The following is a 25,919-nucleotide window of genomic DNA, read 5'->3' as shown; positions in this document are numbered from 1 at the left end:
ATAATCATTATTCTTTATAATAGTATCACTTTAAATAAATTAAATAAAATTTGCAGATGAATAAATTAAAATGTGAGTAAAATTTTTTAAATGTATCATTGGGGTACCTGGGTGGCTCAGTTGGTTGAGTGTCCAAGTTCGGCTCAGGTCACGATCTCACGCTTTGTCAGTTTGAGCCCTTCATTGGGCTCTCTGCTGTCTGCACAGAGCCCGCTTCAGATCCTCTGCCCCTTCCCGTGTTATAGTCTCTCTGTCAAAAATAAATAGATCTTAAAGAAATAAAATAAAAAATTTATCCTTTTTAATAATTAAATTTATAAATAGATTTATAAAGGGATTTATTTTTACAGTCATCTGTTTGTGACAAATCATTGATACTGGTTTTCCTTTTGAAGTATTGATATAAAATTTCCTTTAGGGGTACCTGGCTGGCTCAGTCAGTAGAGCATGCTACTTGGGGTTGTGAGTTCAAGCCCCATGTTGGGTATAGAGATTACTTAAAAATAAATAAGTAAGTAAATAAATAAATATTTTAAAATACACATTCTTATTAATCAATAATTAATTAGATTAATTAGACTTCATGAAAAGTAAAAACTTGGATTCAAAGGACACCATCAAGGAAGTAAAAAGACAACCCACACTACAGAGGAAAATATTTGCAAATTATGTATCTGATAAGGGATGTGTATCTAGAATTACAACCCAACGATAAAAAGGCAAATAACCCAATTGAAGGCTGGGAAAAAGACTTGAATGGAGATTCCTCCAAAGATATACAAATAGCCAGTAAATACATGAAAACATGCTCCACATCATTAGCCGTCATAAAAATGCAATTAAAAACCGCAATGAGATATCACTTCACATTTACTGGGATGATAACAAAAAAGACAGATAATAACAAGCGTTGGTCCAGATGTTGAAGCCTTGGAACCCTCATCCACTGCTGATAGAAATGTGAAATACTGTTGCTGCGTTAGAAATTAATTAGTTCCTCAAAATACTATACATTCAGTTATCATGTGGGAACTGGAGTTGGCATCCACAGCAATTCCACTCCTAGGTATATACCTAAGAGAAATGAAAACATATGTCCGTACAAAAACTTGTACACAAATGTTCATGGCAACATTATTTATTTCTCTATTTTTATTTTTATTTTATTTTGGAGCCGAGAGGAAGAGAGAGCATAAGCAGGGGAGAGGGGGGAGGTGGGGAGAGAGAATCTTAGGCATGGAGCCTGACATTGGGGCTCAATCCCATGACCCTGGGATCATGACCTGAGCCAAAATCTGGAGTTGGATGCTCAACCGACTGAGCCACCCAGGCAGCCCGTAACATTGTTTATAATAGCCAAAAGGTGGAAACAACCCAAATGTCCATCAACAGATAAGTGGGCAAGTCAAATATGTATATCCATATAATGGAATATTATTTGGCACAGAAAGGAAAGCTACATACTACAATAATGATGAAGCTTGAAAATATTATACTAAGTGAAAGAAACCAGTCACAAAGGACAACGTATCATAGGATTTGGACATTTACATGAAATGTCCAAAGTGACAAATCTAAACCTTGACTAAGGTTGGGGGGATGGATGGAAAGATTGGGGGGTGATGGCTAGAGGTGCTAGGTTATTCTCTGGGATGATGAAAATATTCTAAAGTTGATGGTTATAATGGTCATACAACTCTGTGAATATACTGAGGGCCATTAAACTGTGTACTTTAAATGGGCAAATTGGGTGATATGTGAATTTTGTTTCAACTTAAAAAATACATGTATTTGATATTGGCTTCCAGTCAAGATGGAATAACAGAGACCATGTTTATCCTTCCACTTGCAACAACTGAAAAACTGGGACAGGTATATATGAAGCAATAGCTCTTAAGAAACTCAACATCAGGCACCAGAAGACAGTGATCCTGGAGAAACAGGGAACAGAGGAGATGAGCCCTATGAGTAAGCCCACACTTGACTGCACAGAGAGAGTTTCCAGGCCACAGTGCAGGGAAAGGGAATGAAGGTGGGCCAGCGTATGTTCTGGGTTGAGGATACAGAGCTGGGAATCCAGGGAAGCGAAGGTGGTCAGAGTTGGTAATGCAGAATACCAGTGAAGACAATGGCACAGAGAGAAAACTCCAGAAATCTACAGAGGGTCTTCCCTGAGAATTTCTTTGAGTTCCTGTCAGTGAATGCATATGAGAAAACTATCCAAGGCCTGGGAAAGACCCATCCACAAGGATTAGAGGAAGAATGCCTGGAAACCACACAGGGCCAGAAATTGTGTTTATTTTCAACAGAGTGGAAACTTCATAATTTCACGGGGCATTGTTTCCAATACTAAAGATCTTGGGACAGTAGTACAGAAAAATTAACCATAGAATAAACTCTGCTCAGGCTCTCCCTAACAAATCTTAAAAACAAAACTTGAAAGAGTCAAACACAATGTCAGTAAACCATGGCACCACATTAAGTGGAAACATGTAATTGAAGTCTCCAGAGGAGAAAGAGGGAAGAAAAAAAATACTCAGAGAAATCGTGTCCAAAAAATTTCCAATCTGATAAACATTATAAACCCTTAGATCCAAGAAGCTCCACAAATCTTCAGTGCAAGAAACAAGAAATCATAATCAAATTGCTTAACGTCCGACTTCGGCTCAGGTCATGATCTTGCGGTCTGTGAGATCGAGCCCCACGTCAGGCTCTGTGCTGACAGCTCAGAGCCTGGAGTCTGCTTCAGATTCTGTGTCTCCCTCTCTCTCTGCCCCTTCCCTGCTCATGCTCTGTCTCTTTTTCTCTCTCTCTCAAAAGTAAATAAACATTAAAAATTTTTTCTCAAATTGCTTAAAACTGGTGATAAAAGAAGAAATTCTAAAAACAGCTAGAGAAGAAAATATGTGCAAAGATGTGGATGGCAGCAGATTCCTTCTCGAAAGCAACACAAATGAAAAAGCAATGGAACAGTCAAACGACAAATGTGTGTCAATCTAGAATCATTTACCAGTGAAACATCATTCAAAAAAGGAGAAATAGGACTTTTTTTATATATGTAAAAGCTGAGAGAGGTTTTCAGACCTAAAAAAGTAGACCTGCACTACAGGAAATGCTAAAGGAAATTCTTCAAAAAGAAGGGAAACAATATCAGAGGGAAATCTAGATTGACGCAAAAGAGTGAAGAGCATTGAAATGGCAACTACATAGGTAAAAATAATGGCTATTATTATTTAAATCTCTTTCAAAGGTAGTCAACTTATAAGCCAAGAATAAGAATAATGTATTGTGGAGTTTATATGATATGTAGAAGTAAACACCAATAGCACAAGGGCTAGGAGGGAAGAAGTGAAATTCTATTGCTGGGCAGTTTTTATACTGCACGTGAAGTAGTGTAATATGACTTAAGGGTAGATTGTGATAAGTTAAAGATATCCTATGATGCTAAAGCAACCACTAAAATAACATGACAAGGAGTTATAGCTAACAAGTTAAAAAAGAGAGTGAGAGAGGTAAAAGAGACTCATTTTAAAATAGTCAATCTGCAAGGAGGTAGAAAAATTGGAAAAGGGGACAAAGAACAGATGGCACAAATAGAAAATAAATAGCAAGATGGTAGATGAAACCCTCCTCCCAAACCAGTAATCGCAGTAAATGTACAGGCCAGTATCCTCATGAATAAGGAGGTAAAAAATTATTAACAAAATTTTGTAAAACCAAGTGTAACAAAATATAAAAGGAATAATACATGAATGAATGGGGTTTATCCCAGGAATCCAAAGTTGGTTTAACACTAAAAAATTATCATAGGTCACATTAATAGATTAAAAAGAAAATAAACATATTATTATGCCAATAGATTCAGAGAAAGCATTTGACATAATTCAGCGTCCATTCCTGATATGAATTCTGAGCAAAGTAGGATTAACAAAATAACAAAAATCTATAGCTGGCATCATACTTAACTGGGAAAGACTGAATGATTTTCCACCGAGATCAAGAATATAAGAATGTCCCTTCTTGGCACTTTTATTCAACATTGTACTAGAGGTTCTAGCTTGTGTGATAAGGTAAGAAAAAGAAATGAAAGACATACAGATTGAAAAAGAAGTAAATCTGTCTTTGTTCACAGACAATATTGTCTACACAGAAAATCCTATAGAATCTAGCAAAAAAGCTAATAGAACTAACAGGTCAGTTTAACAAGGTTGCAGGATACAAGATCAACATACAAAAAAAATCGTATTCTGAGGCGCCAACAATAAACAATAATGAATTAAATTATAAATGCCGTTTAGAATAGCATGAAACGTAAATTACTTAAGGAAAAATCTGAAAAAGATGTGCAGACTTGTACATTGAAACCTACAAAACACTGCTGAGAGAAATTAAAGAAAACTTAAAGAATGGGGCAATATACCAGGTTCATGGATCAAAAGACTCAGTATTGTCAGCATATCAGTTCTTCTCAAATTAATCTATAAATTCTTATTAATATCCCAATCAAAATTATCATGGGCTTTTGGGGTAGAAATTGGTAAGGTGATTTAAAAATTCATATAGAAATGCAAAGAACCTAGAATAGCCAAAACAACTGTAAAAAAGATGAATAAGCTTGATGAATTTATACTATGTGTCTTTAAGACTTACTGTAAAGCTACAGTATTCAAGACAATATGGTATCTGAATCAAAACAGACAAGAGAGACCAAATAGGAATAGAATAGACAGTCCAGATAGATCCACATGTATATGGCCAATTGACTCATGACAAGGGTGCTGAGGCAATTCAAAGGAGACATAATCATACTGACAAATTATGCTAAAACCTTGGTATATTCATAGGCAGAAGGAAGAAGAGGAAAAACAAAATAATGACATAATAACCCACGCCTCACAGTACTTGGGAAATTAACTGACAACGGGAAATCATAAACCTAAATTGAAAGCCTAAAACTATAAAATGAATATAAGGAGACATAGGAGAAAATCTTTGTGACCCTTGAGTTGAGTAAATTTCTTAGAAACAAAACCAAAATCACAATCTATTAAAATTTTTGACAAAGTGAATTTCATCAGAATTAAGAACTTCTCTTCAAAATACATGCTTAAGAGAAGAAAAAAGACAAGGCACGACTCCGAGAAAAGTTTTACAAATCACACATCTGAGCGAGGACTTGTATCCAGAATATATTAAGCACTCTCAAAGCTCGATAATAAGAAAAACACCCCAATTTAAGAATGGGCTCAAGATGTGAGCAGACAATTCTTTCAAGAAGATATGTAAGTGGTGAATAAGCACATGGAAAGATGCTCAACAGCATTAGTTATTAGAGAATTGCAAATTAAAATCACAAAGAGGTACTGCTCTATGTCTGTTGGAAATGACTAGAATTCGGAAGATAGACGTTACGAAGTGTTGGCAAAGATGTAAAGGAAGCGGAACTCCAACATCCTGCTCGGGGGTGTGTAAAATTGTGCAATAATTTTGGGAAATAGTTTGGCGGTCTCCTAAAGAGTTAGACTTACCATGATTCACCCATTCCACTTACCAAAGCATCACCCAAGTAGTATTGACCCAAGGAAAATGAAAGCGTAAATCTGCACAAAGACCTGCGCGTACCTATTTGAATGTTCTTAGCAGCTTTGTCTGTCATAGCCAAAGGCTGGAAACCACCGAAATGCCCATCAGCAGGCGAACGGATAAGCCAAGCATGGTCCATCCACGCAATGGAATACTGCACAGCAATAAAAAGAGACCAGTTCCTGATAGATGAAAAAATATGGATGAATCTCAAAATAGTTATGTCGAGTGAGAGCAGTCAGATAAAAAAAGGATATGTGCTCTATGATCCCATTTATATAAAATCCTAGAAAATGCAAACTAATCTAGTGACAGAGAACGGATCAGTTGTTGCCTGGGGACGAGGAAGGGGCCAGGAATTACAGAGGGGCACGAAGAACGTTTTGGGTGTCTTAACTGTGGTGACGGTCTCAAGGTACGTAAGTACACACATCAAGACTTACCAAATTGTTCACTTTCAACATCTATTTATTACATGCCAGTCGTACCTCTATAAAGGCATTAAGAAACAAATGACAGGGGCACCCGGTGGCTCAGTCGGTTGAGCGTCCGACTCTTGGTTTCGGCTCAGGTCATGATCTCATGATTCATGAGATCGAGCCCCGCATCAGGCTTTGCACTGGCAGTGAGGAGCCTGCTTTGGATTCTTTCTCTCTCTCTCTCTCTCTCTGCCCCTTCCCCACTTGCGCTTTCTCTCTCTCTCAGGATACATAAATAAACTTAAAAAAAAAAAGAAAAGAAACAAATGACAACAGAAACCCAACCCGAAACATGCACTGACTTTTTTAAAAATTTAATTTAATTTATTTTATTTTAAGTAGTCTCCACACCCCATGTAGGGCTTGAACTCGCGACCCCGAGACGAAGAGCTGCACGCTCTGCTGAAGGAGCCAGCCAGGTGCCCCTGCACTTAAGGTTTTATAAAGTTTTATAAAGAGAAATAGTAAGTAAGTAAGGCAAGTGGCACAGAGACGGGCAGAAACTGTGCAGCGGACCAGTGGTGTTAGCCGCTTAGAAACACGGGCAGAAGTGAGCAGTGAACTCTGGGCTTGGCCTGTGTGAGTTCTGGTCCTGGGTCCACCCCTCACCAGTGGTCGTGCACAGAGCTAGTGAAAAGAATAAACTTCTGCCGGGTGCCTGGCTTAAAGTCTCAAATCTGCTACTTGTCAGATGGGTGGCCGTGGGCAAGTCATTTCACCTTGCTGTGCCTCAGTTTCTTCGTGTGTACAATGAGGGCGGGGATGGTATGTCTCCCAGCACTGGGTGTAGTTCCTGGCGCATAATAGGTGCTCAGTGAACATTCGCTGTTATTAGTAGGACCAGGTGAGTCAGTGACTGGGTCGGGGGTGGGCCTCGAGCACCCAAGGCCCAGACCCTCCCCCCCACCAGGTGAGCCAACTCCAGCCCCAGGGAGGGAAGCAGGGCTGTAAATGTTGCTTCCAGGGGTGCCTGGGTGGCTCAGTCGGTTAAGCGTCCAATTTCAGCTCAGGTCATGATCTCGTGGTTGCTGGGTTTGAGCCCCATGTCAGGCTCGGTGCTGACAGCTCAGAGCCTGGAACCCGTTTCGGATTCTGTGTCTCCCTCTCTCCTTGCCCCTCCCCGCTCATGCTGTCTCTTTCTCTCTTGAAAATGAATGAACATTAAAAAAATAAATAAAAAACAAATCGTCGCTTCCCAGCCTTGGTCCCAGGAGCTTGGCTCACCTGCCCAGACTGACATTACTGCTTCTGGGAAGCAGAGCCCTGGGCCCCACAGGCCCCACCTCACCCTGGCAAGGTCAGAGGCTGGGCTGAGCATCGCTGCATCTGTGAGAATTCCTGCCCTTGATGGAGCCATGTGTTTGGCACCGTGCAAAGCTCAGCACACACATTCTCTTCTTTAGTCCTCCTGGCAACCAGGAGAAGCGTGGGGCTTCGGCTTCATTTGCCCAATGAGGATGCTAGACCCAGAGAGGCTAGGTGGTCCGTGTGAGGTCACACAGCTCTCTCCTCCCCCCAGCCCTGAGCACCCTTCCCCTGGAGCCCTGGGTGCCCTTGTGTAGGGGTGGGGAAGACGCTGAGGGTGATGGCTTTCTGCCTCTCCCCCGCAGGACTCTGGCCCTCGCTGCTTTCTTGGGCCTGGTCTCGTGGCTGGTTCTGGACACCTCCCAGCGACCCGAGCAGCTAGTGTCCTTTGCAGGAATCTGTGTGTTCATCTGCCTCCTCTTCGCCTGCTCAAAGCATCACCGCACAGTGAGTCCTCAGTCGTCAGGCCCAGAGTGCGCCGCAGCCCCTTCCCTCCCTGCCTCCCGAAACCAGGATCCCTCCCCACTTTGCGGTGTGGCCGACATCTCCGCGCAGGCTCCAGCCAGGCCTCCCAGAGATCCTCACGCACCTGCATTCGAAGGTCACCGCTGAGGAGTCCTTAAATGCTGAGAAGCAGAAGCAGTCCTCTGCCGGGGGTGGGGGCGTCCAGGGAGCGGGGGGTCAGGGCAGCTGGGAGTCCTGCCTGGGGAGGAGAGATGGGGGGAGGTCCGGGCAGACAGAGGCTACACTGACACTGGAATCGGAGGCCACAGCCTCCCGGTGAGGACCGGGACCGAGCGCTATGGCCTGCTCGAGGCGGCTCGAGTCTTGCAATGGGTCCTTAGACCGTGCCCCACCCCTGCCCACTGCCCCAGGCCCATTACTGCCAAGAGTGTGGCCTATTCTGACCGCAGGGTGGATGGGACCATCGGCAACAGGCCCAGGGTCATGGCTGGGTCCAGTCCTATCCTGCAGACGAGGCCAAGACTCCCAAGCCCCTCAGCAGCACTGTGCTCTCTGCCCTTTCCGCCTGCCGTTCCCTGTGCATCCCCTAAGGAGCTGAGCTCACCAGGACCTTTCTCTCGGGTGCCAGGTATCCTGGAGGACTGTGTCCTGGGGCCTCGGACTACAGTTTGCACTTGGACTCTTCGTCATCAGAACAGAGCCAGGATTTATTGCATTCCAGTGGATGGGCAACCAGATCCAGGTGCGCACAAGGGGAACTCGGGTTGCCAGGGAAAAGCCGCTGTACTGGGGGAAGGGGAGGGTGGGGCCGTAAGGAGGGGCTTGGGATCGGGACGGTGGGGGTGCGCTGGGCCCCAGGCCACGTGAGCAGCAGGGGCTGGGCGGTGTGGCCACTCCTTCCCCCAGGCCCGGGGCCACCTGCAGACAGCTGTCCTTCCAGCGGCTGGTCTGATGCGGAAAAGAATCTCAGCACAGGAGGGTTCTTGGGTACTGAGGGCGCAAGGCATGTGGCCCTCAGCAGTCATGAGTGATGTGGAACACGTGACAGTTAAAAGGGCTAAAAAAAATTACAACTGATTTACTTTGTCGTATGTGTGCATTTAAAAATAATGTTTCTTGAAGTTATGCTTTTTTTTAAAGTTTTTAATGTTTATCTTTGAGAGAGACAGACAGACAGACAGAGTGTGATTGGGGAGGGGCAGAGAGAGAGGGAGAACACAGAATCTGAAGCAGGCTCCGGGCTCTGAGCCTGACGCGCAGCTCGAACTCACGGACCATGAGATCATGACCTGAGCCGAGGTCGGTCACTCAACCGACTGGGCCACCCAGGTGCCTCTTGAAGTTGTTTTCTCATTCCGTTGTTTGTTGTAGTAAATACACATACCACAAAACTGATCATTTGCACCTATTTTTTTTAATGTTTATTTATTTTTGAAAGAGAGAGTGTGAGCGGGGACGAGCAGAGAGAGAGAGAGAGAGGGAGACACAGAATCCATAGCAGGCTCCAGGTTCTGAGCTGTCCGCACAGAGCCCGACGCGGGGCTCGAACCCACGAACCGTGAGATCATGACCTGAGCTGAAGTCGGACGCCTGACCGACTGAGCCACCCGGGCGCCCCTGAGGGTGCTCCCTTAAAGTGTCCAGAAAAGGTGTCTCCCGGGGAGAATGTGCTCAGGGGAGCAAACCCCTGTGAACGTGTGTTCACGAAGTGCACTGCTGGGTGGTGCCCGACCCCCGCAAGGCCCGGGAGGCCCGGTGACCCTCTCTCCCCCGCACTGGGCTGCTGGACGGGCTGCTGGATGGGCCCACGGCAGGCGACGTCCCTCCGGCTCACCCGGCCTGGCTTTCTGGCCACTGTTTGTGCCCCTTCCCCTCCTGGCCTCACTCCGGGTTTTTGCATTGTTTTGTCTTTTGCTTTCAGATCTTCCTGAGCTACACGGACGCGGGCTCCAGCTTCGTGTTTGGGGAGGCCATGGTCAAGGGAGTCTTTGCCTTTCAGGTCAGCCCAACTCCTGGCCCGCGAGGGCCTTAGCAGCGGCTGCCCGGTACCTGTGGCCGGGGCATGTCTGGGCAAGCTGCGCGGGCCAGGTCCGGGTCAGGGGAGGGCCGTGCGCTTGAGGTCCACGAAGCTCCGGGCTCGGGGTGCCGAGAGGGGCCCCGACACCGTTCACCCGCCGGCATGTCGTCAGTGTGCTTTGTAACATTTGCCAAGTAAGAGGTATCTGTATTCTTTTCCTTAAAAACGAATCCCCAAACGATAGAATCGCCGTGAGACAAGAAGAGAGGGCAGGGGCACGGGGACGGCGCCTGCCTTCACCTCAGCCCCCGACGTGCCTCAGGGGCCCCGAGGCCTCTGAGGGACACTTCCCGGGAACTCTTAAGCCCACAGGACCCTCTCAGGCTGCTTCTACATCGAGGCCCTCGAGGGTCACCTCTGCAGGAGGCCGGCCCTTGTCACCCAGCTGTACACTGTGACTCCCTTCTCTGGACTTTTCTGGACCTACAGCCCCTCCCTCCCTCCCTCTTTCCTTCCTTCCGTCCTGCGGACGGTTTATTGCACCCCTGCTGCAGAGGAAACCGACGTAGAGACTCAAAGGCCTTACTGTGTACAGTAGAGCCCCAACCCTGAGTTTAGACGGTGCAGCCCGTGCCGGGTCTGCCGTGGTGTGGCCACGTCACCATTCTGAGTTTGGAAATGCGGACCCACGCGCTTCCTTCAGGGGCTCCCCTCTGCTGGCCTCACGCCCAAGCTGTCAAAAGACCCTCTCTGGGCTTCAGCTCCACTTCCAGTGCTAGGCGGAGGGGGGGTGATTTCCTGCCACCGTTGCCACGGCACTGCCACGGGAATCCATGCTGCCTCCTCCAGGGCGCCCTCCCTGCCTGCCCCCCCCCCCCCGGGGCTGCTGTGCAGGGGCCCATGTGTAGCTCCTGGAGGTTTTTGCCTTTTGTGCCTCTGACCATTGTTTCCAGAGCCTTCCCACCCCGTGGGGGCTGTTGGGGCCCCCGGAGGCTTCCAGCCTGAGCCACAGGCTCGGCGATGCACTTCTGGGCTGACGTTGGGCCAGGCTGCGAGTCTAGTCGTCTCCAGCCCCTCTGTCCCCACCACCAGCTTGTGGTGAGGGTCCGCACAGTGTCTGTTGGTGTCAGCGACCCTCGGGGAAGCGTCCACTTTGTCCAAGTGGTTCAAATAATGTCAGTTATGGGAGGAAGGAACGAGGGGACGGGGTTCCTGTCCTCTCGGGAGTCTTGTGTGGCCTGGGACGAACTTGTCCATCACGTTGCTCTGAGAGCAGTTTTACAGGGGGACGGGGGGGGCCCTCCAGAGGCCCCCTGACACCATCCTGTAGGGCTGGGGAGGGCTGCTCCCTCCCAGTCCTATTTCCAAGTAGGGGCCTCCCAGGTTTCAGGGAGGAGTCGTGAAGACTGGCTCCGGCATGACGTCTTACGTTCACCAGATAGACAGACAGCAGCCAGCATCTTGTCACCCTGCAGGGACAAGCACACGACACTCTGCAGTCCGACCTCCCCGGGCGACCAGGTTCAAGTGCAGTTGGCACAAACGAAAGCGTCCATGTGGGGGGGGGGTTGTTTAAACTAGGGACAGTGAGGAGGACTCCCCCAGGGAGGTGGTGTTTGACGTGGAACCACGGGACACGCAGGACGGGAGTTTTGGATGCGCAGATAGGCAAGAAGAAGGAGCCCCTGGGGTGAGCACCGAGGGGAGAAAGTGCGGGCGTGTCGTCTACAGGGCGAAGCTCCCTTTGCCGGCGGGGGGCACAGGCGGGGGCGCGAACGGCTAGCGTGGTGGGGCTGAAGCTTGAAGGGCCCTAAATGCCAGGAGGAGGCACCTGGGTTTGGTCCCCAGGAAACAGAGCTATCAAAGAGTTTTGAGCAGGCAGGGATTTTTTGGAGATTTGGGATGGTCGTCATGTCAATAGTGGGCAGGAAGAGGGGCGCCTGGGGGGCTCAGTGGGCTGAGCGTCCGACTTTGGCTCCGGTCACCATCTCACAGTTCGTGGGTTCGAGCCCCGCGTCGGGCTCTGTGCGGACAGCTCAGAACCTGGAGCTGCTTTGGATTCTGTGTCTCCCTCTCTCTCGGCCGCTTCCCTGCTCACGCTCTCTCTGTCTCTATGTCAAGTAAATAAACATTTTAAAGAAAATAGTGGGTAGGAAGGGTTGTAGCCAGGAGGCTTGGAATAGAGGACCTGAGGAGGCTGCCTCATACCCACATGATGACCCGGGGCCACCAGGCTGTCACAGGGCAGGAGAGAGGTCACCGTGGGGAACGGAGGCTGAGGGGACCTGCAGGAGGAGAGGCCTGGGTCTTACTCATCCTGTGTCCCTGAACTGACCCTGAGCCCTACAGAGCCCCGCCCAGTGCCCGGACACCGCTCTCCGAAGTCCCTCTGTGCCTGCTGGGAAGTCCAGGCCCCCGTCCCCGGCTGGGCCACCGTTCCCATGACCGTGGTCCTGAGCGGCTTTCCCGGTGGCCCGAGACCACAGCTGAACTCCTTTTTCTCCAAACCTCCCCGGCAGGGCCCGGACCTTCCCAACCAGAGGGAAGCCAAGAGCTACACACAAGCTTTGCAGCAAGCCCCAGGGCCACCGGAAACCATTTTGTCGCCCTCTAGACCCAAGGTCTCGGGGGAACAGAGAAGAAAAGTGCAGGGAGAAGGAAATCATAATAACGGCCACTAGGTACGCAGCCAGCACGTGTGCCTGGCCCTCGCTTCACCCTCACGACCACCCGTGGCGGTGCTATCATTACCCCCTTTTCACAGATGGGGACACTGAGGTTCGGAGCGGTCGTTGCTTGCGAAGTGTCAAAGTTAGGGAGGGCTGGGATCAAGACCGGAACCCAGGACCGAAGCTCTTGCTTATTGGCTTCTGTGCCTTGATATCAGAGCACTTGCCTTAGTAGGCAGTGGTGACAAAGGGGCCTTAGATGTTTGTTTGCCCCCTGGCTTAGAAGAAAAGAGTATTCTTTGGGACTCTTTGGTTGCAAGTAACAGAAACCCATTTAAAACTTGCTTTAAAGTGGGGGGGTGACTGGGTGGCTCAGTTGGTTGAGTGTCTATTTTTTTTAAGTTTATTTATTTTAAGAGAGGGAGAGGGAGAGTGCAAGCAAGGGAAGGGCAGAGACAGGGGGAGAATCCCAAGCAGACTCCATGCTGTCAGCGCAGAGCCCGATGTGGGGCTTGATGTGGGATCATGACCTGAACCAAAATCAAGAGTCGGATGCTTAGCCAACTGAGCCACCCAGACACCCCCTTAGTCAGTGTCTGACTCTTGATCTTGGCTCAGGCCATGATCTCACTGGTATGTGAGTTCTAGCCTCCTCCTCTGCCCCCCATCAGGTTCTGTGCTGACAGGAGTCTGCTTGGGATTCTCTCTCTCTCTCCCTCCCTCCCTCCCTCCCTCCCTCCCTCCCTGCCTCTCTCTCTCTGTGTCCCTCCCTCGTGTGTGCATGTATTCTCTCTCTCTCTCAAAATAAACTTGAAAAAAATATTGCTTTAAAGGGAGGAGAGAGGGAAGCTGTTTCTTGGCTTACACACTAGAAGGCAAGGTTGAGCTGGTGCAAGCTGGACCCCGGGCCCCAGAGACGCCAGGGCGTCAGCTTTACTCTCGAGCACCCCATCTTCCCCTGGCCCCCAGCAGTAACAGATGCTCAGGCTTACAGCATGGTCCCCCCCCACCCCAAGTGAAGGGAACTCTTCTCTGCCAGCCTGAGTTAGAGTGCATTAGGAGCGGTCTTCAGATTGGTCAGCCTCAGTCATGTGACCATCCTGGGACCAATCACCGAGGCCGGGGCGTGGGAGCCTGCCATTGGAACGCCGGGGGGTCTTGCGTTCCCACCCACAGCCAGGGGGTCAGGTGGCCTGATTGAGTGCGAGCCACCCTCAGAAGGCCATCGTTCCAAGAGGCATTGCCCAGGAGAGTGGTTCTGCTAACCTCCATTATAGCAAACAAGGCAGGCAGCTCCCTGTGATTAGCTACATTTTCAGGGGGCTGTCGTTTTCCAAGCGAGCGTTTGTGGTCTGGTAGAGGAGCAGGGCCCAGGTGACAGCTGGCATACCTCCCCGGGAGAAAAAGTGATGGCACAGATCCTTCCATCGACGGTGCCTCCCAGCCATAACCGGGGCCGCATTTGGGAGTCTCGCCTGTACTTCCTGACCTGGGTGCTTAGCTCCTGACTTAGTCAGTGGTAAGTGACAGAAACACAACTCAAATTTGTCTTAAGCCAACACGGAAATGAAACAGAACCTCCAGAAATCAAGATTAATTTCTGTAACTGAAAAGTCCAGGGTACCGAACATCAGCTGGGATCCACCTGGCCTGTATCCTGGCTCTGTGTTCTGGGTGCTGGTGTTAGTCTTAGTCGTGGGTAGGCTCCCTCGAGGGGGTGGCTTACATCCAACCAACCTGAGGAGAGAGAGAGAGAAAGAGAGAGAGAGCCCGATTTCCACTAGCTCTAGCAGGAAACCCGCGAGGGGGCCCTTCTTGGCCTGGCTTGGAGTAGATGCCGTCTCTGAACTGTAACCAGGGAGAATAATTGGCTTTGATCTGCCAAACCTGAAGCCCGTCGGGGGAGAGTGGAGGAGGGCGTGGTTTCCCAAAGGGATGCTGAATCTTTGTCACCAGAAGGAGCGGAGGAAGGGGCGCGAGGCAGACCAGACAGCCGCTGTCCACCGGCGTCCCCGCCCTGCCTGTCCCGCAGACTAGCGCCGAAACGGTCACCTTGCTTGCAGCTCTGCCCGTCTTCCCGCCAGAGTCAGCTGTGTGTCCTCCACCTTCTCTCCCTTTCCAGAAGAATGTGGGCGCAACTGCTGCCCGTCTCTGTCCCCACATCACCCTTTACAACCACGCTTTGGTAGACTGTCGGGCTGGAAGGGAGCTGACTGATCTTTGGGTCCCTACGGATGGTCAGGCCACACCCCAGAGAGGAGCAGTGACATGGGCACAGTCAGCCGGTGAGTAAGGGCAGAGCCGGGGCTGGAACAGGTTGACTGGACACTGGCGTTTTCGGCCTCATCCTGTAAGTTGAAGTCAGTGACATCCCGTCTCCCTTCCAAATACAGAAAGGAGCCCTAATAACGATAATGTTAAATTTAAAACATATTAAGTGGCTGCTAAAGACTTTGAGTTTGGATATCCCGTCAAGAAAGAAAAAACAAGAGAGGTGGGTTTATCAATAGGCAGCCCCAGCATTTCCCAGTCACACGCTAACTGTCGTTGGGACCCTGGGAGGCCCTGTCCTCGGGCCAACCTCAGCATTAGTGCACTAGGCAGTGGCTTCCTTGGAGAAGACAGACCAGATCAGGGAGGACTTATATGCTCCATGGCCATGGAACTGACTGCCCTCTTCACAAGATTCATTAATCACAAAATTTACTCAGCTTCCCCACTCCCTCCCTGCGTCATGCGCACGTGCACGCACACACATGCGCATGCTCACACACATGCACGCTCACATTCACACATGCACACACGTTTACACGCACACACGCACACACGCGCACGCTCACATACATGCGCACGCATGCACACTTACACGCACACACATACACACATGCACACAAATGCTCATGCACTCACACTCCCATGCACACGTGCTCACAATACACAGTCACATGCACACACACATGCCCACAAACGCTCATGCACACGTGCACACTTATGCACACACACGCACACTCACATGCTCACACATGCACACACGCTCACTCACATGTACTCACACGTGCACACACATGCACACATGTGCACACAGCCCAGTCACGCGCACGCACACAACAGCTCGTGCACACACTCACACTTGCACACTCATGTGCACACACATGCTCACACACATGCACACTCACATGTACACACACACACATAAGCACAGCACTTCCTAAGCTTAGGACGGGTCCTCGAGCTGGGGTGGATTTGCTGGTGCTAAGTCGAGCGGAAGACGCAGGAGCCTTCCTCACCTTCTTTCCCTGGATCATGTGGACCTAGTCCAAGGCCTTTGGTTCATGCTGGCCCCGGGGAAGTCTTCTCTGAGCTCACTCAGATTTTCAGAGTCCAAGCTGCTTCCTGCTGGGCCACGGTCCAGCCCGTCCCTTGTCCAGGAAGTCGAGCCTCTGCCTGGGGCTTCTTGGCCGCCCCCCTCCCCTGGCCTGGAGTCCAGCGCCATGAACTGGACGCGGCAGCCACCTCTTGGCTGCATCGTCTTGGTTACTCATTCTGCCTTGGCTCCACCTCCCTTCTGGTAACATCCCACCCACACAGCCGCCTCCCCCGAGGCTCCTGCATCCTTCCTGGGTCTGGCTGACCAGTAGCTTGTGTTTACTTGTTCCTTCACCACTGTTCCGGCCTCTGGAACGGGCACCCACATACTGCGCCCAGGAGTGCTGCTCACATGTTCTCCCTGAGGAACATCTGGGTGAAAGACAATGCTTCCATCTCCCAAGGTTTTGGGGTGTCTGCCTGATGCAGCCTCGGCCATCCGCGATGGTCAACAATGCCAAGTTTGGCCCCAAAAAATCAAATAAGAAAAGGACGGGGCGCCTGGGTGGCTCAGTCAGTTAAGCGTCCGACTGTGGCTCAGGTCATGATCCCTTGGTTCGTGGGTTCGAGCCCCACGTTGGGCTCTGTGCTGACAGCTCAGAGCCTGGGGCCTGCTTTGAATTCTGTGTCTCCCTCTCTCTCTGCATTTCCCTCGCTCATGCTCTGTCTCTCTCAAAAATAAATAAACGTTAAAAAAAAAAAAGACGAGGGAGAGGTGCCATTGGAGTTAGTAATTAAGGGGTCACTCGTGAGCTCAGTGATCATGATCAGCAGGGAAGGGAGTGGGAAGTATGTGAGTAAGTGAAAGCTGGGGCGTGGTGCTGGAAGGAGGGAGAAGGAAAGAGATGGGACGAGGGGACCAGGAGAGATCTTAGGAGAATCCGGTATCTGCAAAGGTCTCTGAATGACACTTTGACAGCCAGTTGGCCATGACCACGAGGGGCAGAGTGGTGAGGGCCTCTGGGCAAGGGACCAAGGGAGTAGGAAATCAGGAGGCATGTCCGCTTTACGTGGCCTTGGAGGAAGTCCCCTCTGCCTTTCTGTAACGGTGGTGGCATGGGCATCTGTACCATACTGTTTGGATTACTCCGGTTTGCAGTGTAGTTTGAAATAAGGGAGCCTGTGATCTCCAGCTTTGTTCTTTCTCAGGACTGCTTTGGCTATTCGGGGTCTTTTGTGGTTCTACACAAGTTTTAGGATGATTTGTTCTAGTTCTGTGAAAAATGCCACTGGTATTTTGGTGGAGACTGCATCGGGTTTGTAGATTGCTTTGGGTAGCATGGACCTTTTACGAGTATCAATTCTTCCAGGCCATGTGCATGGACTATCTTTCCATTTATTTCTGTCATCTTTAGTTTCTTTCACCAGCGTCTTATAATTTTCATCGTACAGGTGACCTCCTTGGTTAAGTTCGTTCTAGGTATTTTATTCTTTTTGATGTAGTTGTAAATGGGATTTTTAAAAATTCCCCTTGCTGATAGCTCATTATTAGTATACAGAAACACAACTGATTTGTGTATGTTAATTTTGTATCTTGCAACTTTACTGATTCATTTGTCAGTTCTAATGGCTGTCTGGTGGAGCCTTTAGGGTTTTTCTATACGTAGTATCATGTCATCTGCAAATAGGGACAGTTTTACTTCTTCCTTTCCAATTTGGATAACTTTGATTTCTTTTTTTCTTGACTCATTGCTCTGGCTAAGGCTTCCAATACTATGTTGAATAGAAGTGGTAAGAGAGAGGACCTCCTTATCCTGCTCCTGATCTCAGAGGAAAACCTTTCAGCCTTCCACCATTGAGGATGAGGTTAACTGTGGGTTTGTCATATGTGGCCTTTATTATGTTGAGGTACATTCCTCTACATCCACTTGGCTGAGAGCTTTGTCATGAATGGATGTTGGATTTTGTCAAATGCTTTTCCTGCACCTACTGAGATGATGGGGGGGGGGGGGGATTTTTATCCTTGGTCTTGTTAATGTGGCGTATTATCATGTTGATGGACTTGTGGATGCTGAACCATCGTTGCTTCTCTAGAATAAATCCCAAATGATGATGGTGTATGATCCTTCTAAAATGTTTATTTTTTTTTATTGTTTTAATGGTTTTATTCATTTCCTGAGAGAGAGAGACAGAGCCTGAGCTGGGGGAGGAGCAGAGAGAGGGAGACACAGAATCCAGGCTCTGAGCTGTCAGCCCAACATGGGACTCAAACCCACGAGCCGTGAGATCATGACCTGAGCCAAAGTCAGATGCTTAACTGACTGAGCCATTTATTTTTGAGAGGTGGGGGCCGGGGGGGGGGGTGCAGAGGAGAGGACAGAGGATCTGAAGCGGGCTCTGTGCTGACAGCAGCGAGCCCGATGTGGGGTTCTAACTCATGAATCACAAGATCATGACCTGAGCTGAAGTCACTCAACCGACTGAGCCACCCAGGTGCCCTGATGGTATGTGATCCTTTTAATGCATTGTTGACCGACTTTAGATTCTGTGGTTCAGGATTTTTGTGGGGTTTCGTGGGGTTGGCGACAGGACCCGGTCTGCAGTGCTTAGGCCTTTGGAGCTTGGACTGTGAGGGTTCATTATCAGGAAGTCATCGAAAGCCTGGCTCAGCTTCCTCCAGGAAGAGGAAGCATCAGGGCCGTGTCCTCAGTGGGTCTGGTCCTGCCTTCGAACCCCGTTTCCTGATAACAAGTTGACATTTGCTCCGAGCGTATGATCTAAACTCTAGACCAGTGGTTCTCAGAGTGGCACAGACCTGTATCACCAACAGCTTCTGGAAACGCTCAGGCCCAAATTCTCAGGCCCACCCCCCGACCTGCTGAAACTGAAACTCCAGATGTGGGGCTCGAAATTTGCATCTCTCGCCAATTCTCCGGTGATGCTACTGGTCCAGGGACCGCGCTTTGAGAACCACTGGCCTCGGCAAACTGGAGGCCCCTTCTTCCTTCGGTTATGGGTGAGCAGTCACACTAGAGGGACCAGCCGGCTCTGGGTTCCACCGTGTGGCGGTGAGGACGTGTGTATGGCTGCTACACCCTCGCTCCCGGAGATGAATGCCTCTCCTGAGACAGAGAAGTGGGGCTTCCAGAATAGGCAACAGGGCAGACGTCCGCAGGCTCATGGCAGGGCCTTGGCAACCAGCTCAGCGGCCGGGCAGCGCTCTGTTTTTGCAGGCGTGTGACCTTGGGCGGGCAGCCAACGTCTCACGGTCTCGGTGTCCCCTTTGGTGAAGCAGATTTACAAGTACATCCGTTGGTTTGAGGATCGACGAATCACCACGCGCTGGGCACTGCACCTGCCGCAGAGTAGGACCGCGTGTGGACACGTAGTAGGACCCGATGGCACTCCCCCCCTCCACCCGACCGCGGCATCGCCGTCTTCAGCTGCCCATCCTGCCTTCCGCCTCCTCGCAGGCTACAGGCCCCACAGTCGTCTCCCAGGCTGGGAGATCGGATGGGTCCCGGGGACCTTATTTAGGACGAATTGTGCCACCTTAGAAAATTGGGAGGCCACCTGTCTTCTCTCCTATTTATCTTCCCTCCCCGGAGAGCCGCCGCCTCATGCAAAACCCAGCTTCCCTTCCACCAAAGACCCGCATCTCACGGGTAGGCAATGTCTCTTGGTGGCTGCCCGGAGAAAGTCCCAATTCTGCAGTCAGGTCCTTCCTGGTTTGAGCCACGGCCGCCGCCCTGCCAGGCTGCCGAGCAGTCCCTCATGATAAATTGGACAAGCAGTCTAGACAGTACGTGACTGTCTCTGTGTCTCCCCGCGAGGGAGGGCGGATGACGTCAGCAGCCTCGTGTTGGGGGTGTGCCCGGCACTGGGCAGTCAGCACGAGTCACGGGACAGGAGGACCTCCAGAGCCTGCGTTCCCTGTCAGGTGACAGCCCCCACCGCGGTGAGGCCCACGGAGGGGAGCTGGTCCACATCCAGCCGCAGCCTCCATCTGGGAAGGGAGGGGGGACACCTTGGGGCCTGTTCTCGTCTCTAGGGGGGCTGCCCGGGGTGGAGCCTCTGTCTTCTTCGGGGGCCATCCCGCACTCTTGATTCATTTTGAGCTAGAGCCTGAATGTGATCACACGAGACTTTCCGTATTAAAAACAAAAACAACTCTCCCTGCACCCTCACCTCTCCCGAGGGCACCTTTCCTTCCGGCACGGCTAAGCTTCTAGAAACAGCTGCCTGCACTCACTATCTCCACCGCGACCCCTGAATTGCTAGGTGCCAGTGGTCTGTCGCGCGCCTCACCTTTCTGGAATTCTCTGACACATCTGGCACGGCTGATCGACCACCCTTCTTGATCAGCCGTCCTCGGTTTCCAACACACGCCTCGCCTGGAGGTCCTCCAACCTCTCTGTTTCTTCTCGGTCCCCTCCCTGCGCCCCCTCTTACCCTTCCCCCCTCCCATGCTGACCCCAGGGCCCTGTCTTCTGTCCTCACTGCTCTCCTCACTCAGGGACGTTTCCTCGGTGAATCGCATCTATCCCATGGTCTCAACCTACACTTCCGTGCAGATGCATCCCAATCCATCCCTGGCCCAGACCTTCCCCCCTGAGCTCCTGACCCTTTTATCCATCTGCCCCCCCCACCCCACCCCGTGGCTGCCCCAGAGGCATCTCACACCCAGCAAGTCCCAAACCCCGCTGCTGAGCTGGCCCAGACCCCCCCCCCTCCGCCCAGGCTCCCCGCCTCGAGAAGAGGCCACCTATCACAGAAAATTACAGGAGTAGAAGAGAAACGGGAAATACAGAAGGAAGAACCCAACTTTCTGCAGTCCCAGCACACAGAGCAGCTTTTCGGGCACGCCGTCTCCCAGCCTTTCTACACTTTCGATGCTCTAGCTTCCCCACCTAACATTTCGGCGTAGGGATGCGCCCACCATTACCAGTTCTGCGTAACTCATTGTTTTAATGCTTATTTATTTATTCTGAGAGAGAGAGAGAGCGCCAACAGGAGGGAGGCAGAGAGAGAGAGAGAGAGAGAGAGAGAGAGAGAATCCCAAGCAGGCTCCACGCTGTCAGCGCATAGCCAGACGTGGGGCTCGATCTCACGAACCACGAGATCATGACCCGAGCCGAAATGAAGAGTCAGTCACTCAGCTGACTGAGCCACCCAGGCGCCCTTCTGCATAACCTATTTTAGAACCGTTTGGAACAGAGAACACATCCCAACAGCACAAAAGGGGGAGGCGGTAAAAAGCAAGTCTCCCTCCCACACGGACAGTCACCTAGTTCCCGCCCCAAGGCCACTGCCTCCCTTGCACACCCTTTTAGTGACACTCCGTGCCCACCCAGGCCCACGCACAATGCCATCCCCGTGCTCCCCTGCACACCGGCTAGCACAGCACACGCCTGGTCACGCCTTCCCTCTTCTCGCTCGGAAATCTCTCCCTAACTGCCCACGGAGAGCCCCTCAGTCTCGTTTCCAGACTTTCCGTGTGCTGCTTCGTGGTCATCCCGTGGTCCTGAAACCCGTCCTCCACCGAGAGACATCCGAGTGGTTGTAGGCCTCGCTGAGATAAGTCAGACCGCAGGGCAGAGGCGCCGGGCTGGGGGCCGGGGCCCTGGCGAGGAGGGAAGGACTGTGAGGGAAGTTTCGAAGGAAGAGTTGACGAGGCCTGGAGTTGGCAGAGAGAGGTGGTGACAGCATGAGGGACCGGCTGCCGGGCCCACGTGGGTCTGGCTCTGAGCTCGTCGGTCCTGAGTGGAAGTGCTGTGCCGGAGAGACGACGAGCCTGTCACTCGGGCCCAAAGCTCCGGAGGGGTCCTCGTGGGCCAGGGACCGCGCTCGTGAAGGGGGTGCACGCTGTGCAAGGTGCTAGGCCCTGAGCCAGCTCCTCTAACCCTCGCGAGAACCTGAGAAACAGGCATTTATCCCCACCTTACAGACGAGGAGGTAATAAAAGGGGTGAACTCGAGTCCTGCTTCTCCTCCATGGCACAGGCCTCGTCTGTGGGGGGAGGGGGCCGGGGGGATGTTCCGAGCGGAACAGAGAGGACAGAAAGTGCCTCCAAGGAGGCCCCGTATGTGACCCCAGGCAGTGAATTTAGAGCTTCCTCCTGGACCCTGTCAGGTCCCTGAGCGGCACGGCCCTGGACAAAGTGGGTTGTCTGGGGTCTACCTGCCTCTAACCCTGGGGCCTGTGCTCTTGCCTGGCAGGTTCTGCCCATCGTTATCTTCTTCAGCTGTGTCATGTCGGTTCTCTACTATGTGGGCCTCATGCAGTGGGTGATCCAGAAGGTGAGTTCCCAATGCCACGGCCGGGCTCTCCCACGGCTGCCTACTCACTGGGCTCATGCTCTCCCAGAATGCCTTGCTTCCAAACCCAACCCCGAAATCCCCCCAACTCCCCTTCTCTGAGGGCCGGGACCTTCCCAGAATCCTGCTCCGAGAGTCTACACCCTCCCAGAATCCCCTGCTCCCAGGGTCTACACCGTCTCTAATACAATGTTTTCCAGAGCCTTTTTCCCAAATTCCTGCTCCACCGCAGGTTAACACATGTCACTGGGTACAGGGATCCTGTGGTCAAATACTTTTGCGAAGCTGGACCGGACGAACGTAAATAAGTTTCGTACAGGGCTTCTCAGAGCCTTTACTAAGCTGATACGTATTTGGTATCCTCCACGATGTGTGTGTCCAGCAACTCTCAGATATATTCGTCCAGGGACTCTTTTTGTATGGAGACAGCTTTTTAAAGGCACTGCTGTGATAATCGGAGCTACTTGCGGGTGGATGGGTGGCCTCGGGAAGAGGAGAGCCCCCATCAGTGGAGGTGTGGAAGGAGAAATGTAGGTGAGGGGTGGCTGTGCTGGGCTGGGAGTTGGGAGGAAGACTTATCCGGTATTTCCACCCCGCCCCTGACTCTCTCCAACTCTGGGGTTTGCCGACGTCTGCCCACAAAGAGCACTCTGCCTCCTAGATCAGCTGGCTGATGCAGACCACCATGGGCACCATGGCCACTGAGACCCTGAGTGTGGCTGGAAACATCTTTGTGAGCCAGGTAGGTCCTGCAGCGCCCTGCCCCCACGCTCACCAGCAGCATCTCCAAGGAGGGCGGGTGTCCTGGGTCCCCGTGGCTCCTATTCAGTCAGAAAAAGAGACACGCGGCACTTCTCCCACGGTCACCAAAGGCCGCTGTCCCAGAGACGCTCCCTTCGGGGACGCGCTCTTTGCCTGGGTCGTGCCAGGGAGGGTGGCCTCTGTCGGGCACCTTCTACCTCCCGAGGCCTCGGGGTCTTTATCAGCTTAGAGACTCACAAAATCTACAGATGGTCCACCTCTCTCCCTTCACGTAGAAACAGGCTTGAGAGTGGGAATAGCTTGCCAGGACCCCGCAGCATAAATCAGGACTTAGAATCCAAGTTTCTTCTTTCCTGGTCAGGGTTCCTTACACGACATCATCTTATCTCCCGCCCCACCCCTGCGACCGCCACCCACCTCCCTATATCTGAAATGTATTTTCCAAAGTAAACGTGACTCTAAGGCACCCATCAGTCCTGAGCTCCTTCCAGAAGGCCCGGCACTCCTGGGTTCCAGAGCCCGTTCCAAGGTCCTAGCCCATCAGACCAACACTAGAGTCACCAAAAGACATGCTTGCCGCGGTTTGCCACGTTTCACTGGACAGCTTAGGAAACTGGGGAATATTTGCATCTTTTTGGTTATAATATCAATGTGTTGATTTCAAAGGTGTTTTTTTTTTTAATTTTTTTTTCAACGTTTATTTTTGGGACAGAGAGAGACAGAGCATGAACGGGGGAGGGGCAGAGAGAGAGGGAGACACAGAATCGGAAACAGGCTCCAGGCTCTGAGCCATCAGCCCAGAGCCTGATGCGGGGCTCGAACTCATGGACCGCGAGATCGTGACCTGGCTGAAGTCGGACGCTTAACCGACTGCGCCACCCAGGCGCCCCAAAGGTGTTTTTTTTTTTTTAAAGCCAATTAAGACAATGTGCTCTCCGATGAATTGTCTCAAATCCCTTAAGATGTTTAAGATGAGACCAAAGAGAAAGGAATGCTGAAACACAAAAGCATTTATTTAAACGAAATGTGGCAAATGTGCTCCATGCGTTTTTGCTGAGAAAGTACAAATTTAGGTGAATGGAGCCCTGAGCTGCCTAAGGTGAACTGACTTTGAGCAGGCTGATGGGCACATTGACCTAGACCCCTGGCTCTTTGCCTCGTTTTCCCCAAGGGGATAATCTTTGAGGATTATCGACATCATTTCAGCCTCCATGTTGGCAGCCTGGGCCCTCTTCTGGGGGGCGTCGCACCAGCCCTGTTGCTTAAATGTTTTATGTGTCACCCAGACCCCGTGCTGCAGTCCTGACCTCGCCCCAAACTCCAGTCTGACCCATCCAACTGCCGCCTTGACCTTTCTTTCACTCGGGTGCCTAAGGGGCATCTCAAACCCATCACACCAAGCCCTGACGCCCTCCTGGTTGCTTCTGATTCTTCCCTTTCTCAGGAAATGGTACCATCGTCTTCCGTGAAGTGTTCAGACAAAACTCAGGAATCTTCCTTCCTTCCTCCCTCCCTCCCTCCCTCCCTCCCTCCCTTCCTTCCTCCCTCCCTTCCTCCCTCCCTTCCTCCCTCCCTCCCTCCCTCCCTCCCTTCCTTCCTTCCTCCCTCCCTTCCTCCCTCCCTCCCTCCCTCCCTTCCTTCCTTCCTTCCTTCCTCCCTCCCTTCCTCCCTCCCTCCCTCCCTTCCTTCCTTCCTCCCTCCCTCCCTCCCTCCCTCCCTTCCTCCCTTCCTTCCTCCCTTCCTTCCTCCCTTCCTCTGCTTCCCTTGCTCCTGGCTGCCTCTGGCCCGTCAGCAAGTCCTGCCAGCTGGCCCCCCTCGCCCCGTCCCAGCCCTGCCCTGCCGCCCGTCTCCTTTACCACAAGCCACCCTAGTCTCCTCACCAGACACTGAATCTCCTCCACTCTCCCTGCTTCTGTCCCCGCCCCTACCACCTGCCCTTCACTTCACTAACACGCCAGAATGATCCTTTAAAACCACAAATCAGATGGCGTTGCCTGGGGGGCTCTGTTGGTTAAACATCCAACTTCAGCTCAGGTCGTGACCTCACGGCTCCGTGCGGACAGCTCGGAGCCTGGGGCCTGCTTTGGGTTGTGCGTCTCCCTCTCTCTCTCTGCCCCTCCCCGCGCCCCCCCCCCCCCACGCTCTGCATCTGTCTCAAAAATAAACGTTAAAAAATTTTTTTTTTGAATAAAAACACAAACCAGATCAGGGCGCCTGGGTGGCTCAGTTGGTTGAGCACCTGATTCTCGATCTCAGCTCGGGCCCTTGCATCAGGCCCCACGCTGGGTGTGGCACCTGCTTTAAAACAAAAAACAAACCCAAACCACACACCAGATCATGTCACTTCTTTGTAGCCAAGTCCACTCCCTAGCCTGGCTCACCAGGCTTCCCCCTCCTCCTCCGTGTGGAGTCCCGCCCCACACCCCCTGTGGGGCAGGCACAGCCTGGGTCCGCTCACAAGTCCTCAAAATTGCCAGTGTCAAATCGGCCCCGGGACGCTCACAGTTCACTCTGCCTGCGATGCTGTTCTACCAAACCCAACAGTCGGCACCTGTGGTCTCAACTCCAAAGTCACCTCCTTGGGAAGGTCTTTGCTTCTCACTCACTATTAAGTACCCGCCAACCACCAGGCATTCCCCACACATATCTCCATAGGTCTTAGCGCCATCTAAGATACGCCGTTTACCTACTTGGTTCCTTGTTGGTTATCATTTCTTTCCTTAACTCACCCTCCTCCGTTGTACCCAGGACAAAAACTCCTTGAGAACGGGAGCTTTATCTTGTTTACCCCCCTCGCTATTCTACAGAACAGTCTGGAACATAGTAAGGGCTCAGTAACTGTTTTTTTAAGTGTATTTATTTTGAGAGAGAGGGAGAGAGAGGGCCATGAGCAAGGCAGGGACAGAGAGAGGGGGAGAGGGAGAATCCCAAGCAGGCTCTGCACTGTCAGTGCAGAGCCCGATGCGGGGCTCAGTTTTATGAACCGTGAGATCGTGGCTGAAGCTGAAATCCAGAG

The 25,919-nt window shown here is 51.4% G+C and overlaps 1 protein-coding gene across 3 annotated transcripts in view; it reads left to right on the top strand.

Moving 5' to 3' along the window:
• The window catches only part of SLC28A1 (solute carrier family 28 member 1), a 50,364-nt gene that overhangs the window by 8,540 nt on the left and 15,905 nt on the right, over positions 1–25,919 (top strand). For all 3 annotated transcript variants that reach the window (XM_043554673.1, XM_043554674.1, XM_043554672.1), the window contains exons 7-11: positions 7,673–7,814; positions 8,461–8,574; positions 9,754–9,831; positions 22,043–22,123; positions 22,803–22,883. In XM_043554673.1, coding sequence (XP_043410608.1) covers positions 7,673–7,814; positions 8,461–8,574; positions 9,754–9,831; positions 22,043–22,123; positions 22,803–22,883 — 496 coding nt within the window. The remainder of the gene's footprint in view (positions 1–7,672; positions 7,815–8,460; positions 8,575–9,753; positions 9,832–22,042; positions 22,124–22,802; positions 22,884–25,919) is intronic.

The sequence above is a fragment of the Prionailurus bengalensis genome, chromosome B3 (genome assembly GCF_016509475.1).
Source record: "Prionailurus bengalensis isolate Pbe53 chromosome B3, Fcat_Pben_1.1_paternal_pri, whole genome shotgun sequence".
NCBI lineage: Eukaryota > Metazoa > Chordata > Mammalia > Carnivora > Felidae > Prionailurus > Prionailurus bengalensis.
This window is presented reverse-complemented; position numbering and strand designations above follow the sequence as displayed.